General features: G+C 42.8%; 1 protein-coding gene across 6 annotated transcripts in view; it reads right to left on the bottom strand.

Annotated features, from left to right (window-relative positions):
• Nucleotides 1-16359, bottom strand: part of LOC124193026 (pleckstrin homology domain-containing family G member 5-like) — an 87708-nt gene that overhangs the window by 61888 nt on the left and 9461 nt on the right. The window contains exon 1 of one of the 6 annotated variants that reach the window (XM_046586669.1): nt 4767-8264. The exons of the other annotated variants lie outside the window; for them this stretch is intronic. Coding sequence (XP_046442625.1) covers nt 4767-4863 — 97 coding nt within the window. The 5' untranslated portion in view covers nt 4864-8264. Of the gene's footprint in view, nt 1-4766; nt 8265-16359 lie in introns of those variants that run through there. 6 annotated transcript variants of the gene reach the window in all.

The raw sequence follows: 16359 nt of genomic DNA, 5'->3' as shown, positions 1-16359 counted from the left end.
TTTGAATCAAGATCAATACGACAGCAACAAAAAGGGGAAGGTCAGGTCTCGTTTTCTTTCTCTTTTAAGTTATTTTCGTATAATTCCTTTTTTCTTCCCGCTAGAATTTCTGGGTATTTTTATTTTATTTTTCCCCGTTGCCAAATTTGAATCCAGTCGCAAGAGAGATGTGAAAGGGGAGCCTGCGCAATCGGCGGCGATTTTTGGCCATCAATTGAAGCGACGTCACGTCCCGCCCTTTTTCGTCCTTTCTTTGAATAATTCTTTTTTGTTTAATTTCAATTTCAATGACGGCTCATGACTGCAATTTTCTTCGGTGCGAACTTTCTAATCGAAACCCACAACCCGATGAAATAAATTGCTTTAGAGCCCCTTGCGGTAAATATATGAGTAGTATAGGTCTCCCTTTTGGAGTCTATACCGAGAAGAAAAAAAAGTTGGTTTTGCGCAAGAGTTCAAGCGTCAACGGTCGTAAACCATTTCAATCATCTTGTCATGTTTTGGACTTTTTCAGCAAACAAAAGAAAAAGTCAAAAAAAGAAAGAAAACGCCAAAGAAAAATACACAACAATATGAACAACAACAATAACAACAGCAATAATCATAATACAATAAATAGAGAGAAGAAGATAAAAATGAAAAATGAAAATAAAAAATTATAAAATTAGCGACCGGAACTTGGGATGGTGAGAGGGAAACAAGCGAATCAGAGGGAGCAGCGCGCGGCTCGAATCGAAATGATTGTGATACAACGGGCGCCGCTACTGCCTACACTATCAAGTGGCATTATAATAAATCTACTCTAAAGAAAGCGGCCGAGTCGCTGAGGGGAACCAACAGTGAAAGGTGAGAGAGAGAGAAAGAGAGAGAAAAGGAAAGATTATTAATTGTTTTGTTGTTTTTCGTTCCTTTTGTCCTAGCGCTTCCTCCGCAAACATCCAAGTGTTAATCCGCCAAATTCTCTAAGGGCGCGTCGATTTTCTTTTTGAAAAGAAAATTTGAAAAAATCCTTGGAAAAGTCGGTTGCCTTTCAGCTTTTCAACCTCCTGCCTTCAAGTGGTGGAAGAAGAAGAAGAAGAATCTGTTCTTTTTTTAAATCTCCTGTTGTACACGTGAATGTGATTGCTGTTTGACTTACTCCGCAAAAGGAGATTGCGTGTTTGAATGTTGCGCTTGCACACGGGGCAGGCCAGACAAGACGCACGCAACCGTTTTCGGTAGACATTATACTTCGTAGACCTCTTTACCAGTCTTTTTGGGCCTGTTCCGAAAGACCTTAATAGCTTTATAATGGTAATGTTCATCTTCTTTTTCTTTTTCTCTCTCTCGGCTTCTCGCATTTCCTTTTTTTTTATTCGTTCCCTCCGCACAGATGTTTATTTTCTTCTTAACTAAATGTTCGACGTGCCAAAGCTCGAAGCTGAGCTTAAATTAAGCCGGATTTAGCCTCATTTGCGCGCTCGCAATGCGGCGACACGGAATGCCATCAGTGTGCCAAGAAAGAAAAGCTAGACTCCCAGCTGTCTAACGACCGCATTCACATCGACACCTGATCAGCGATGTCGCTAAAAGGTAAGAAGGTAAAAAAAAAATGCCAAGAAAAACAAGAGAGAAACACGAAAAACATAAAACAACCACTGGCGCAATATTTCTCCGTCACCCCGCTGCTGGTTGCGCGTTCGTCGGGTGTCCATCCGACCAGAAATGTTTCCCAGTCGCTATATACACACACACAGCTATCTACTTATATATAAACATATATAGACAGAACTGATTACGCTCAAAGATTAACTCGTTTCCCTTCGTTGGTGATTATCATCTTTCGTGTCTCTCCGGGAGACACAAGAGCCAAACGTTTCGCAATGGCTGAAACCAAAACTTTGTTTTTTTCTCTAAAACAGAAAAATATATTAAACTGGTATTATTATATTATTCGAGCTTGGCAGGGATCCCGTTCTTCGTTCTTTGTGGCCCTCAAGTGTCGTCGCAGCAGCAGGCATTGTGTGCTTCAATTCACGGGGCAATTTTTAATAACCCGAGATTGAGCGAGTGAAGCAGGTGTGAAACGAGAATGACGGGGGACAAAAGTGGTAGATAAGACGGGGAGTCAAGAAAATCAGTAGAGGGTGAAAGGGAAAATCCGACAAGATCAAACGAGAGAATGTCGGGTCTGTTCTTCTTCTTGTCTTATAGTGGAGAGGACGACAGACGAGAGCTGCGCAGCGGGGAGTGTCGATTCATTATTACAACTTAAATAAAGAATTCCCTTGTAATAGTTCAAGTCGTTCCGGGTTGGTCAAGCCCATCGTTTGTTTGGCTTTTCTCTCTGTATACTTGCTGATTCGACTTTTCAATTAAACAAGAAAATAGCCCGGCAGCTTTTATGTGGGATGTCGACAACCTTCGACAACCTTCCACAGAGAAAAATAAAAGAAATATTGTTTTAAACAATTAACAAGCGCCATAAATCGACAGCGTATAGTATAGCGTATACCCAACGAACCACCATAAAAAGCAAATTCTAATTTCCACGTTGGTTTTTCAATTGAAATTCAGTCCATAACGACCGCGAATAACGCGGAAGTCCCGAAACAGAAACAGAAAAAAAAACAACTCTCAAACGATAGAGATAACATAACTTTATGTTGTTGCTGCTGCTGCTGCTGTAGACTACCAGAGTATAACTCGACACCGCTACTACACATAACAATATAACGGAAGGATCACGAATCTATTTTTCATCCCAAAGTTGGAAGCCCCCAAAAACGTCTCGACTGGGTGTTATTACGCAATTTTCGGGGTTTTCCTAATAAACTGCATAGGGAAGAAATTGGGAAGGTGGGGCGGCTGTTGGTGATGGACGAGAAAGAGGTGGAGGTGGCAAGCTGGAGGAAGTTGTGTGATATCGCGATGACAGGGTCGACTATTTGATTGGATGACTACCGTATAAGGTGATAGGAGGTTATGTCGTTCACATGCTCATATTTACACGACGCTGTTTTCGGGGCAGGGGATATAGACACACAAGGTTCGGCATTTCTTTTTCTTTCCCGAAGAATTCAAAAATCCCCGTGAGACGGCGCGCGTTCAGCGGCTGATTGGCTGTATGCAAATAGCCCTTCGACGGTTGATTATCATTAAAAAAGAAGACGAAAAACAACTTTGGAGATATTTCTCTCGTCGACGCACAAATGCGGTTTTGGCCGATTCCCGTTTACAGCATGTCAGCCTCACCTTTTGTACCTTTTCGGTCCTTGTTCCGGGACATTGACGCGCTAGACTATATGACCCGACACTGACCGAGGCGTGTATATGTGTATATATGTATAAAGTGTCGAAAAACAATTTCGAAAAAAAAGGGGCTTTGCGATCATAAAAATAAAACTAAAAGAATAAAATTTACAAAGGCCGAAAAACAAGGAGATGAATTGGTAATGATGCGATACGAGCGCTCAAGAAGGAAATAGCACTTATCTCGCACCGTAGAGTATAAGCCTTAAGCCCTATGTATATTACGCGAGGGAAAAAAAACAGGCTAACACCAAGGCAAGTCAAACCTGATCCTGAGGAACCTGACGTCAGCATAATCTGGTGTTATGCCCGGCGAGTGAAACAACCGACAACCAACAAAGAAAAAGATGAAATTAAACCTCCTCCGACTCATTTGGACTTTTGTTTTTTGTTGCCTATAGATATTTGTGCTCTACAAAAGAAATCAGAGACCTTCCTAGAAACCTTTCCAATAATAATATCGATATGAAAGAAAATGTGATCGTGAAAACTGTGAAGGTAGGTGGAAACCCCCCTCGAAAAAATAATAATAATAATAATAATAAAGTCAGGGATAGAAACGAAAACACAAGGAGAACTTGTTCTCCTGTCAAAACAAAAGAATGTCTTCTGGTTTAACCAAAAAGAAAACCAAACAAAAAGGAGCGGGCGAAGGTCGAGCGATGGAAATGAGCGCACTGACGCAAAATGAAAAAGGAAAAAAAAAAAGAAAGAAATTCAACTGAACAAAAACAAAAAGGAATTGAAAGAAATAAACTTTTGAAATCAAATCGGAATCCGTGCCCGAGATTTTACAATGCTACACGCTCTTTATATATACTCGGCGTGAAATCACTCCCGAGAGGCTTCACGTCGACACATCGAAACAAGTTTGAATTTCAAAAATCAGTGTATCATGTGAGGCGTGATCGAACCACTTGGTATATACGTAAGAGAAAAATCCCGTCAAACTGTCGGGCCGGGGGGTGGCCGCCGACCTATCGCTACAAGTTTTTCCTGCCTGTCTGTATACATCCGTAATCCGCATATCAGTAGTTGAGTAGTAGCTTATTCAGTACATATAGAAGAGAGTTCAGCGTCTATCTATAGTTAGCATCAGCCGGCCCTCTACGTATATATACACACGGCAGAGATGAAAGGCGTGAGAAGGCTATTTGGATAAGAGCCCGATATATCACGACAGGACACAAGAGGAAGAAAAAAAAAAAGAATTCCAGGCACAGGTGGGGGGTAACGTCGCCCATTCCGGCACTACTATGTTAACGCTGTCATCTCTCGGCCGGTTTTGGGGGGGAGAACAACAAAGTCTAAAGGCCAGCGTCTACTACACACACAAATAACTAAGAGCAATTCACGGAAGAATAGCTCGAAGAATAGCAAGACGAAGGATATTTGTTAAACGAATAGTAGCGTGAAGGTTTGAAAGAAAAGAAATAAATAAAAAAGGTAAAAAAACAGAAAAATCGAGAGCTTACATCCAGTACACTGGCGCTTGCGTTTGCGAAGGACTCGCCGGGCAGTGACGGGATGAATGATGAACATGTCTTCGGAGAAGGACGAAGACGACGCCATGGTCGATGGAAATCCCAACCGACCAAACGAGACGAAAATAAAATTGGATACGACAATTTTCTCACTGTTTTTGTTTGCGCAATCGCCGACAGGACACAAATTGACCGAGTAGAAGAGGACGAAAAAATCGAGGCTATCGGATATATTATGTATATTGTAATCACAATGTTGTGTGAGTTAAGAAATCCGTCGGTCACGTTTCGGTTGCAAGGGCCCGGAAGGACATGGCGGCACGCTTAACAGTCAGTCACGCAATAACCCGCGATGGATTCGCTTTTCTTTTTTCTTCTTCTTCTTCTTCTTCTTCTTCTCTTGATTTATTTAGATTCTTTTTCCTTTATTCTTCTTTTATTTGGATTTGTAGGTAATCACGACCGTGTCTGTCTCTCGTACGGTCCACCCGTCCAATACAAACTTCCTGCTCCGGGGTAATAAAGAGTCCACCGGTGGACAAAAAAAGAAACACGTACGGAAGCAAATGATTGCGCGAGCTAACAAAATAAAGCCCAACGGCCACCATGGGTTTATTTTTCTTTCCACCAGTTGCTGTGTGCTCTCCTTCGCCCCCTATATGCAGGTAGAGTGTATATAACAGCAGACCCACTAGTCATCGGTCATCAACAGCGCCAAAAAGCGTTACAAGTAGAGTGTTATCATCAAGCAGCACGTTGTTGCGCGGTTATTGCTGGACGCCAGATAACAACTCAAAGAGACATGACGTCCATGCAGAAAGACCAAGGGTCTGCGGTTCCAAAAATTCTTTTTTTCTTCTTCTGGGTGAGTAACGCACGACTTGACGAAAGAAAAAAAAAACGCAGCAGGGCAACACCTTGTAGTTATTTTATTCCTCTCGCGTAATCTACCGGCTGAACCCCTTTTTCGGGTCCGGTTTATATATTTAGTCACAATTCGTCGATTGTCTTCCTTTTTTTTTTCTTCACGATTTTTTCTTCTTCTTCTGCTATCGAGGCAGGCAACCGTAACAATAGTGGCCTCAAATGATAGTGGGGATGAAGCAGAGGGAAACGAATGAATAGGGCCCCCTCCAACCTTCGTCTTTTTTTTTCACTCTCACTGCGGCTGGCACTGGCACTGGTTCGGGACTGGCGTTATCTGGGCGCTGACTGCCACTTCACGATGATTGTTTGCTTTATGGGACGTTAAGGCTCTTCTCTCTCACTTTCTTAGACGTGCACAGAGAGAGTCCTCGTGAGTCTCAGACTACTAACGAGTTCAAAAAGATTCCAGCCAGTATATTTTTGTTACTAGACATCAATGTCTTTCTCCTTCTGACGTGAGAGGCGTTTCTTTCTTTTTTCTTTTGTGTTGTCTCACTTGATCATTCCATCGCGTCCAACCCTCGTCTGATTCCCTTCTTCCAGTCAGACCCCAAAAAATAAATTCGACGGGAAAAAAAATGAATCACCATCAACACCATCCACCACCTGCTGGTGGCTAAAGACTTGTTTCTTTCTCCCCTTCTTCTTCTTCTTCTTCTTCTGAACTTGGACAACTGCTCAGTCGGTTGAGAAGCTTCTTCTTCTTCTTCTATTGTGTCTGTTGGTATAAAGCAGCAGATCCGGGTTATCCGGCCGTTCCTTCCCTCAAATCACTCAACTTCAACGCGCGCGACGATCCAGCCGGCGACAAACGACACACACAAGAAGTGAACGAACTTGCCCAGCACTTTTTCTTCTTCTTCTTCTTCTTCTTCTTCTTCTTCTTTTGGTGACGCTCTGGTAAAATAAGACACGCAGTCACGCACTGGCGACGATCGCCTTTTCACACAGGCCGATTCGTTTGGCCTACATGTCTCATTCCCCCAAAAAAAAGGTTTCAAGCTTCCACCAGAAAAAAAGAAAACACACGAGATTTTCGGCAGAAGGAAAATAAATAATTGACGATCTGTTATTAGGAAGGGGGGAGTTCCTCTTTTTCATATGGGAACGTGTCGTCTTCTTCAAGTCATTTGTCTCACTGGCCAGCGAGATGACATGCTCCTCGGGACGGTCATTAAGTTTAGTCCATCAGCAAGAAAACGGGGCTCCCTCTTCAGGTATATAAAGATACACAGCCCACAAGAGCAGACGAAGCAAAGGGAAAATAAAAACTCAAAAGAAGTCGCAACGATTGGATGAGTGGGACAGAAAAAAAAGAAAGAAATGAAACGGCCGAGAGTCACTCGGAAGGTTTGATTTACGATCGTCGCTAGTTATCACACGGCATCTCTAACCGGACGCATTTCTTCCCAAACGGCTCGCCGAAACTGCCGCTCACCAGCAGATAAGAAAAAAAATATACTAAAAAAAATGAAAATGAAATAAAAAGAACCGAGGACGCGGGCGCGCACACACACAAATCAAAAATCAGATAAATAAACTCGACAGTCGACAGTCCCCGCGATTGAGTTGCTGGGGATTTTGTTTTTTTCTTTTTCAGATACGACTTGTTTTTATTCTTATCCTTTTTTCTTGGTCCCAGAAGTTCACGAAATTCTTCCTCACTCGTTAATTATTCCCCGGTTGACGAAGGAGCCCGCAATCGCGACTGCCATCCGTCATCGTGACAATCGACAAAACACGCACGTCAAAAGCCGATAGAGTTGTGACAATTCCAAGCGTTTCACATCTGCCAAAGATTAAGAGATGTTTCGTTTCAAAACGTAAAGTCTATAGGGTCTTTTCTTCAAAATGTCAGGAATTCGACACAGTCTAAAGGGATGAGCGAGCGCACTGTTTTTTTTTGTTTTCCTTTTGGGTTGGATGGAGAATTGAGAGCGCCCGCGACAGCACACAACACACACAACGCGCCCGACCGCCACAGTTGGCTCCAGGTAAACGACTAAAGACGGCGACTTGGAGGCCGCTCGCTTTTGCTGGAGGTTTTCTAGTGGCGGCGGTTGCGGATGGTGGCGGGTGCTGCTGCGGTGTAGAGCGCGGCTGAGGCTTACCGCGCGTACATCGTCCGCCGAGGATTTGGATCGGTACAAACGTAATAACTGTTTCTTCTTCTTCTTCTTCTTTTTTTCATTTTTCAAAGGCAAACTAACCAACCACTTAAAGTCGCAAAGTAAACAGCCAACATATATTAACTACACGATAGTCTCTTTTTTATTCCCTCCATTTTCTCAAGTTTTGTTTGTTAGTTTATCGTCCTCTTCTTCTTCTTCTTCTTCTCTGCCTTTCGCTTTGGTCAAAAGACGACGAGCCAAAAATGCCCTCAAGTTCGACTCATTAGTCTTGGTGTACAAGTCTCATGTCCATCTGGAAACTCATTAACATATTACGCTCGGTCGCTCGTTGACTTTGCGCTCATCACGCGCACCGGACGATAAACACGCTGCACTAACCATTTCTTAAATATAGCGAAAAGGAGAGAGAGAGAAGGGACGGCGAGGCGGAGTGTATAAACTCTCGGCCAAAGAGATAAATAAATGAAAATGAATACGAAGAATAAAAAAAAAGCGCAGGGCCGTAGGTAGATAGATATGAATAGCGCCACCATTTACGTATGGACGTGTATATTGTCATAATATCGATGTAATAGCAGAAACCGTTTCTTTCCCCCTATGCGCTAACAATAACCGGTGGAAGGAAGGGAAAAAAAGGGAGGTGAATGAGAATATTTTTGGAAGGCATCGAGAAGAAGGGCGTGCAAAAGATAAAGGTCCGTGTTTGTATTTTTTGCCGTGTTGCAGCGGTTCGGCTCGAATTGTTTCTGCTCCCATCGTTGCCTCGTACACCCATTCCACGTCATGTTCCATCTCTCGCCCTCGTCCTTCTTCTCCTTCACGTTTTTTTTTTCTTTTTTGTATTTTAATTTTCATTTTGTTATTCATTCGAAAAAATGAAAAATAAAGATAAAAAAAACTACAACTCGTTTCTCTTTTCACTTGTTTTTTTTTCCCTCTCCTTTCTTTCCTACCGGCAAATGGAATTTCAAATTTCAAAATGTTCCAATAAAAGGGAAAATATGTTTGGGAGCTCCGGAATGACTGAGTTACACCGCGGTTTCTTTTGTTTCTCCAGTATCTTCTTCTTCTTCTCTCTATCGTGCGTACACACAATTTTATTTTATTTCTTTTTTTTTCTCGTAGATATTTATTCCCGCGCTCCGCCTCCCTTCCGCCAACACGTACTCACACACTACACTCTCTCTCTCTCTCTGTTCCAATCATCAAAAGACTTATTTAACGCTCGCCGTCTGGCCAAAGCCAACGATGCCGCCTTCAATCTGCTTGTGGATTCAGACTGGCCGAGCTCGTTACGACACGCAGAAAGAAAGAAAAAAAGAGAGTGCGACAGGAGCCAGAAAAAGAGATATACCTGATTACCTATGGACACGTTAGAGACTCTGCGGGATGTTCCGGACAGGAGAGGAGGAGGAACCCATCGACAGCACATAACCGCAGCACGAGCTTATGCGTGAGTCCAGAGTGTAGTCAAGCAGACGAGCCTACCGTTCGTTGGTTGGCCGTCATTTCGTGAGCTGCGTCCTGCGCCAAAAGGGATTTCTTTTATTTCCCACAGTTCGGACGCGGCGCAATAAAGGAAAAATCGGGAGTATCGCCGTATAGGAAATATAATCAAAAGCGAAAAATAAAAAATAAAATGAGAACAAAATTGTTTTTCGGTCTAACGGCGGCGGCGGTGGATGGGCAACAGTTTCTTTTTTAGGGCGAGAAGACCGTTTCACATTTCATTAGCAGATTGGCCATTTTTATTTATGTGTGTCTCCTATATTTTTCTCGGCTCTCCTGTCGTGATTTGAGCCGCCGACTGAAAACCTTCATCATGTCCATTGAAACGAAGATTGAGATTGAATCCCGTTTCGCCATTTATTTTTTCGGTAAATAACTGTTTCCATCACCTCCGTTTTGGGCAAACATTTCAAGGTAGTACTTTTCGGCTAGAGAAAATTCCCCTCTTCCTACGTCGATATTTGAATAGACTAGGTTTAGCCCATCCATCAAAATTGCGGTTCTTGTTTAGATTTCTTGGAAAAAAGAAAAATACAAAACTCTAACCAGCCGGAAAGAATTCAATAACAATAACTGGAAACAACAACAACAACAACAACAAAACGAAAGAAAAGATAAGAGAAGGTTGTTCATGTGCGTGGGAGAAAGTCTAGTCTCGTCAAGAAAAAAAAACAAGCATCACTGCGTATCAGAGTTTAAAGAGTTACATAACGGCAGTGGGTGTGCTGCTGCTGCAGTGCTCCGGTTGGCTACTCTCGTGCGGGGAGAGCTATATCATCTGCAAAAGACGCTAGATAAGAAGGAGCTGCTGCTGATGTCTTCCATCCCACACACACGGGAGAAAAATATTCCAACGTGAGCGTGCCAAAAGTCATGACATAAATCATGGAACTCTTGAATAGAAAGTGATGGAATAACTTGCATCGCTCGAGCAGCAGCAGCAGCAGCCTCCCTTTCGTGTCGACAAACACACAACATAAGAGAGAGAGAGAGAGACAACGGAGACGACGAATCATCATCATCATCATCCGAGTGGATAAACGAAACGACGGACGGACAACGAGTCGAGTCGAGTATACACGTGCAGAGAAAAGAGAAAGATCTGACGTCTAACTCGCGCGTGATATTTTAATGATGCCCGCGCTGGCCGTGGAATAAAGTTGAAAAATAAAAAAAACGAGCTAGAAATGATGGAGTCAAACACACACAAAAAATAAGATAAGAGAAAAAAAAGGGAGAGAGAGAGATGTACGCGCGTGAGCAGCCAATGAAACGGACGGACGGGAATTTTGGTTTCCTAGTGTCTTTGGAACGGATTCTTATTGGCGATATCTCATTGAAAGCATCAGCGTGTGATGTTGTACGGGTGAACCGAAAATTCCGGCGCGAAAACGACGAGCGTGGCGACATCACGTTTCGATATTTTCGGTTCGAAATGAGACAAGGACGAAATAAGTGGCCACAACTCTCGGCCAGCGAGCGATGCCAAGGCGCGATAATACCCAGCAAAATGCGAGAGAATATATATATCGCGCACAAGCGTTAAGTCTACAACAACAACAACAACCCGAACAAAAAATGGAGGGAGTAGTCATGAGAAAGGTGGCACACGGTGCGTGAGTGATTTCATCGAGATATCCATCTCTCAATTTTCATTTATAAATTTTTTTTTCCCCTTTCACCTTTCCACTCGTTTTTTCTCTCCAGCACTCCAAACAACCGACAATTTTCTATAGCGCTCCATTGGGTGCCCCGACGGCTGGCAGCTCCCGGCTCAAGACGAACAGCATGGCTATTTTGGTTCCAACGGATCGGCATCGAATTTTCATCGAGAAGAAAGCGCAGCGCCGCCAGAGGATATTCTATGGCATCAATCGATGGCATGCTGAGAATCTCTTTGAAGCGTGTCGAAAGCACCTCTGGTTGATTCGATATCTTTGATACAACTCCGGCTATATAGAAGGTGCGCGCAACTGCGCATACATGAAGCAGCAGCGTCGAAGGTGAATGTTAATGAGATCAACGAGGGAGAGACCGAAGAGCGACGCGCGGGTCTCTCTCTCTCTCCATTGGGGCGGCGCTAAAGAGGAACTAACTAATATAAACTCGGCAGTTGTAATTTAAAGCGCCCGCTCCCAGAGACTTGCCTATTTCCCACGCCGAGTCGACCCACACGGGCGAGAGAGTTGCAACGAAAGCGAAAGAAAAAAAGAAAAATTGAAAAGAGAAAAAGAGGTTAGAGCGCGAGCTGATTCAACTTTGTCTTGAATTCTTTTCACTTCACGCCGAAAATCTGTTAAGTGGCCCCAAAGTCAATTGAAAAAAATTGGAGGGACTTGATAGCAATAATCATCGATGAACTGCCGAGATAGTCAGACCCAGCAGCAGCCATCCTTTTACAGCTGATCATCAAAAATGAAAAAAAAAAGGTGGCCTCTCTCTCTCTTTTTTGAACTTCTAACTATAGCCGACACTTTCACGCGGGAGAGTCCGAATTCTGAAAAGCCCCGGCCGTCCTCGACCGAATTGGACAATGCAATTTCGTATTTCTTTTGTATTCTCCCATTTTTCAAATATGGTAGAGGTGGAGGAGTAGTACAATGGAATCATTTTTAACTCGACCGATATGAAGTCATAAATAAAAAATCATTTCCGCGGCTACCAGCCGAGCGCTTTATTAACTCACGAAAGAAAAAACAAAACAAAACAAAAAAAGGCGAAAATTGAAAAATTGAAAAGAAAACGGGTCGGTCCGCGCACACACACACACCAAACCACACCGCAGCCGTTGAAACATTTTGACGGTCACACGTCACGCACGATTCCGTATCAGTTTACCGACATCGCTGCTCAATTCTCTCTCCGTACGTGTTTGCGTTTTTTCTTTCTCGTATTTTGTTTGGCGAGAAAAACCAACAACAACGAAAAATACATACATAAAATTACAAAATGCTTAGACCATAAACGAATTGGGATACAGGAATCAATAGACATTTTTCCCTTGCCCCTACTAAACCCAGATAATAAAGAATTCAATAGACAAAAGAGATGGTTGCACCTATAACCAAAAAGATAAGAGAGAGAGAAAGACCCCCCCGGTGTAAAAAATAAATATTTTTCGGTTATTTTTCTTCTTCTCCGACGTAGAATGAAAACAAAAAACAGTCCCGCCGGAGATACTAAATAGAATCGACCCCTTGTGTACGCAAACACATGCACACACAAAGTAGTAGTAGTAGTAGCTCGCCTTGTTTTTATTTGAAAAACGACTAGACTTTTGCTCAGTTCCGCGACCCAGCGATCCGGGAGCTCTTTTTTATATTCAAATTGTTTGCGTTTACTCGTAACTGTGCGTGTAACAATTTCCCAGGATGAAAACGAAAACATTTCGTTTTTTTTTTTTTTTAAGTCTCCGGCAGGAGGTCAGCAAACCCTTTTCATTTCCCTCTTCCCCTATATAAAATGTTGTTTGCTGTTAAAAAAAAAATAAGAAGAAATGAGCTCGCCTGGATGCTCTCTCAAAACATTTAGATATAGCCGTCTCAATTTGTGCAGGTCGCCTCCTTCTTCCTCATCATCATCATCATAATCGTCCTCCCTCTCCGCTCCTCACCGCAGGTTTTTTTTTTTATATTTTTGTTCCCTTTTGTTTTCACGGCGTTTTGATTACCCCAAAGTCTTCCTCTTGACTTGTATCGTCTACCCTCCTCAAAGCAGAAGAAACTCCAGACAATCATTTGATATTAAAACGCTGTGTTATGCGGCCGAAAAATGGCCTCATAACAATCTCTCGATTTCATTCGTGTTTTTTCTTTTCTTTTTCCCTAGACGGAATCGTTCAACCCTTGATTGTTATAACGACATAACATTGCGCAAAGCCCCCCCTTTTGTTTTCTTCTTTCGATATCATGGCCACTAGCGAGGACGCGGGCGAAATTCTAGAGGAAACCCAAAATGAGCAAGAGAGTCCATAATAATAAATGAGCCGATCCTAGTCTGCTGCTGCCGCTTCGTTCGGTTTTTCTCGAGTTTTTCCCCCCGCCACCACCGCCATCAACCGGCACCGCTGCACCGACCGAGTCTTTGTCCTCGGTCGTGTGATTATTCTCCGGTCGCTGCCGATTTAGGCTCCTCTCATTTTTTAATCACCGGGAGACAAAACACGGAAGTCGGTTCATTATATAAAAAAACGTCCACATGGAGGAATACAACTGACCCTCAACGACCTTCTTGTTGTTTTTCGCTGCTCACCAGGAGCCAGAAGGGCAAGAAAAAGGATTGAACTTTTCCTTATTGTACATAGTACACAGCAGTGTTGCGGCTTTGTTATATAGCGATGTACTACATACACACCTGTGTGAATGTGTGTGTCTTTTTTTTCAAAATTCGAAATAAGGTAAAATGAACGCGCCGCGGGTGAGTCTAATGCGGCGCTGTCCCTACTTATCGGCAAATGAAGAGAATCATTTTCGAGAAAACAAAAATCTTTCTTTCTTTCTTTCTTTCTTTCTTTCTCTCTTCCGTACAACCATTCGGCACCCCCCTCCGATGAACCGCAGCCCTTCTTTTTCAAAAAAAAGAGAGAAAGAAAAGCTTTGAGATTTCCCACAGCGCATTGGGCGCGATTTTCTAAGGCACGTAGAGAGAACTGGCACACACAAAGACACCTGAGAAAAAGAATGAGAGAAGAAGAAGAAAAAAAAACGATTTTTAGAATTTTTAGATTTTCACTTTCACGACAGTAGCTGTATATCATCAGCCCGCTTGGGGCTAACAACGCTCAATTCAGAGGTGTCCGTGTGTTAGTTCTCTCTCTAGCTCCCAGTGTGTGTATGTATAAAAAGAGTTGATTATGCCGCCACGCCAAAACGGTTGGCGGCGTGATACTTGACGATGACTTAGAGACCGTCCCAGCGACCGAGAGCGGGATCGCCATTTCGTCGTATCTTATTTGTTTTTTTTTCTAATATTCCTTTTCCTCTTCACTTCGTTTTGTATTTTTTCATTTTACGGCGGCCGCCAGCTGGGTATCAAAATACACCTGCAGAGTCTTGGAGGTTTCAAGACAGCTGACTTTTTCCGTCTCTCTCTACATACTAGGCAGCGCTTATGGAATCGGGCGGCCGACTTCCATCCAATCACCGGCAAAAAGGGGCCCAGTCAAATGCTCATAATTTCTTCTTTTTGCATGGCGTTCGGTGCATTATGTGAGCGACCTGATTTTCTTTTCCTATTAGTCCACTAATTTCCGATTGTCTCGCGTTATTAGACACCAACCACGATCTGAGGGGGAACAGGTGAGTGACGAGTCGAGATGGGAGAGAGAAAAAGCTCGGCAGTTTGGTGCTAGTGAAATCGTATACCACCAAATTCACGCCATTGTTCCGTGAATGTCGACAAATTCTTTTCTTCTTCTTATGGTATTCGACAATCTTTTCTTTTCTTTTCCTCCCTTTTCATCCATGATGATGGAGCACCTTCATCGCCATACCGGACGCAAATCGTTGCCAATCCATCCGCATGCCGATCTCAACTTTGCAAGAGACATAAATCGCACGGCTTCTCTCTTACACGCTGCCGTGATATCTCAGCTACAAAAAAATCTTCCGGCTGGAATTTCTGTTAAATATTTGAGTAGCTACGCAAAAAAACAGAAGGCCACATCCCGCATTTTATTTTGGAAACAAAAAAATAACAATAATTTCTCGACGTTTCGAAACTCGGCAGCGACTTGGTTTGTTTTTTTTCCGAGAAAGAAGTAAAAAAAGCACATCATGGGAACCGATGAACATTTCAGGTTTGTCCAAAACCCTCGTGTTGTTTCTTTTAAATTCTCCCCAGCGTGTTTTTTATTTTTAAATAAAATTCCCTTTATTAAGAACCCTTTTTTCTCCTCTTTATGGCGCACACACATCTTTGATTACATCTCGGGCTCTATATTATGGGCGTGGGTCGGATATTTCCCAAGTGGCATTACTTTATCCTTACACATTTTCTTTTTTTGTAAGTCTTCATTCCTTTTTTTTTGTCGGGGCATAAAAATGATTGCTACCTATGAGTACACGTTCCTTTAATTGTATTTTCTCTTTACGAGACGGATGCTGCTGCTTTTTTTCTTTATATCCCTGCTTGACGTCATAAATCTCTGAACTCTTGGATTCCCGCGTCTTTTTTTTTCCTTTTCTTCCTGCTTCTTCTCTCTTTTAAAATATTTAAAAAAGAGTCATACATTAGCCCAGAATATAGCCGACCATCTGGACCACCTTGATATTCTTTGTACCTCTCCTGATTCTATTCTAAAACATTGAGTGATTTTTCTTTTTTTTTTCAAAATGGAAGAGAAAAAGTGGAAAAATAGGAACACGGGAATATAAAGGCCAAGTGACCGGGCCACGGCATACCATCACGCCACATAGTCTTTAAGAAAAATAAATAAACTCTGAAAGTCATGATATAATTTTTTGCCCGTTTTTTCTCGCCTCTTTTTTTAAAATAAAACCCCGGCCGAACGGTCGAATATAATGAGAAGTGTCAGTTTGACGTGACTCAACGACGGTTTATAAATTCCGCACCTGTTTCGCTGCTCTTCTTAGCATTACACACACACACATTTACAAGGTCTGATCGCGAACAAACGGGCGATAGCAATCTGGACGGAGGGGGCCAAAACGAGATGATGGAGAACGATTTCAACGGTTCAACAAAAAGTGGGAATTTTCAATTGAATTCCAATCTAATTTCTAGAAAATCCAAAGAATTTCAAATAAAAAAAAAATAACCACCACCACCGAAGGCAGCTGCCAGCCATTGTCTCGCGTGCTTTTATTCTTCTTCCCCGAAAAAACACTCGAGTTGCTGCTGGCCGCGATGATATCAATAGATCGGTTCGAGTCCGCACGTCAAAGCTTCCTCCTCGCACCTTTATTATACACACAAAAAAAGACCATTCACAAGAGAGAGAGAGAGACTCCAGCCCATCACGAGTAGACGGCCAGCAGACAAGAAGGGAACTAAGA

The sequence above is a fragment of the Daphnia pulex genome, chromosome 4, assembly GCF_021134715.1.
Source record: "Daphnia pulex isolate KAP4 chromosome 4, ASM2113471v1".
Classification (NCBI taxonomy): domain Eukaryota; kingdom Metazoa; phylum Arthropoda; class Branchiopoda; order Diplostraca; family Daphniidae; genus Daphnia; species Daphnia pulex.
Note: the sequence above shows the minus strand (reverse complement) of the source record. Positions and strands in the feature narration are given on the sequence as shown.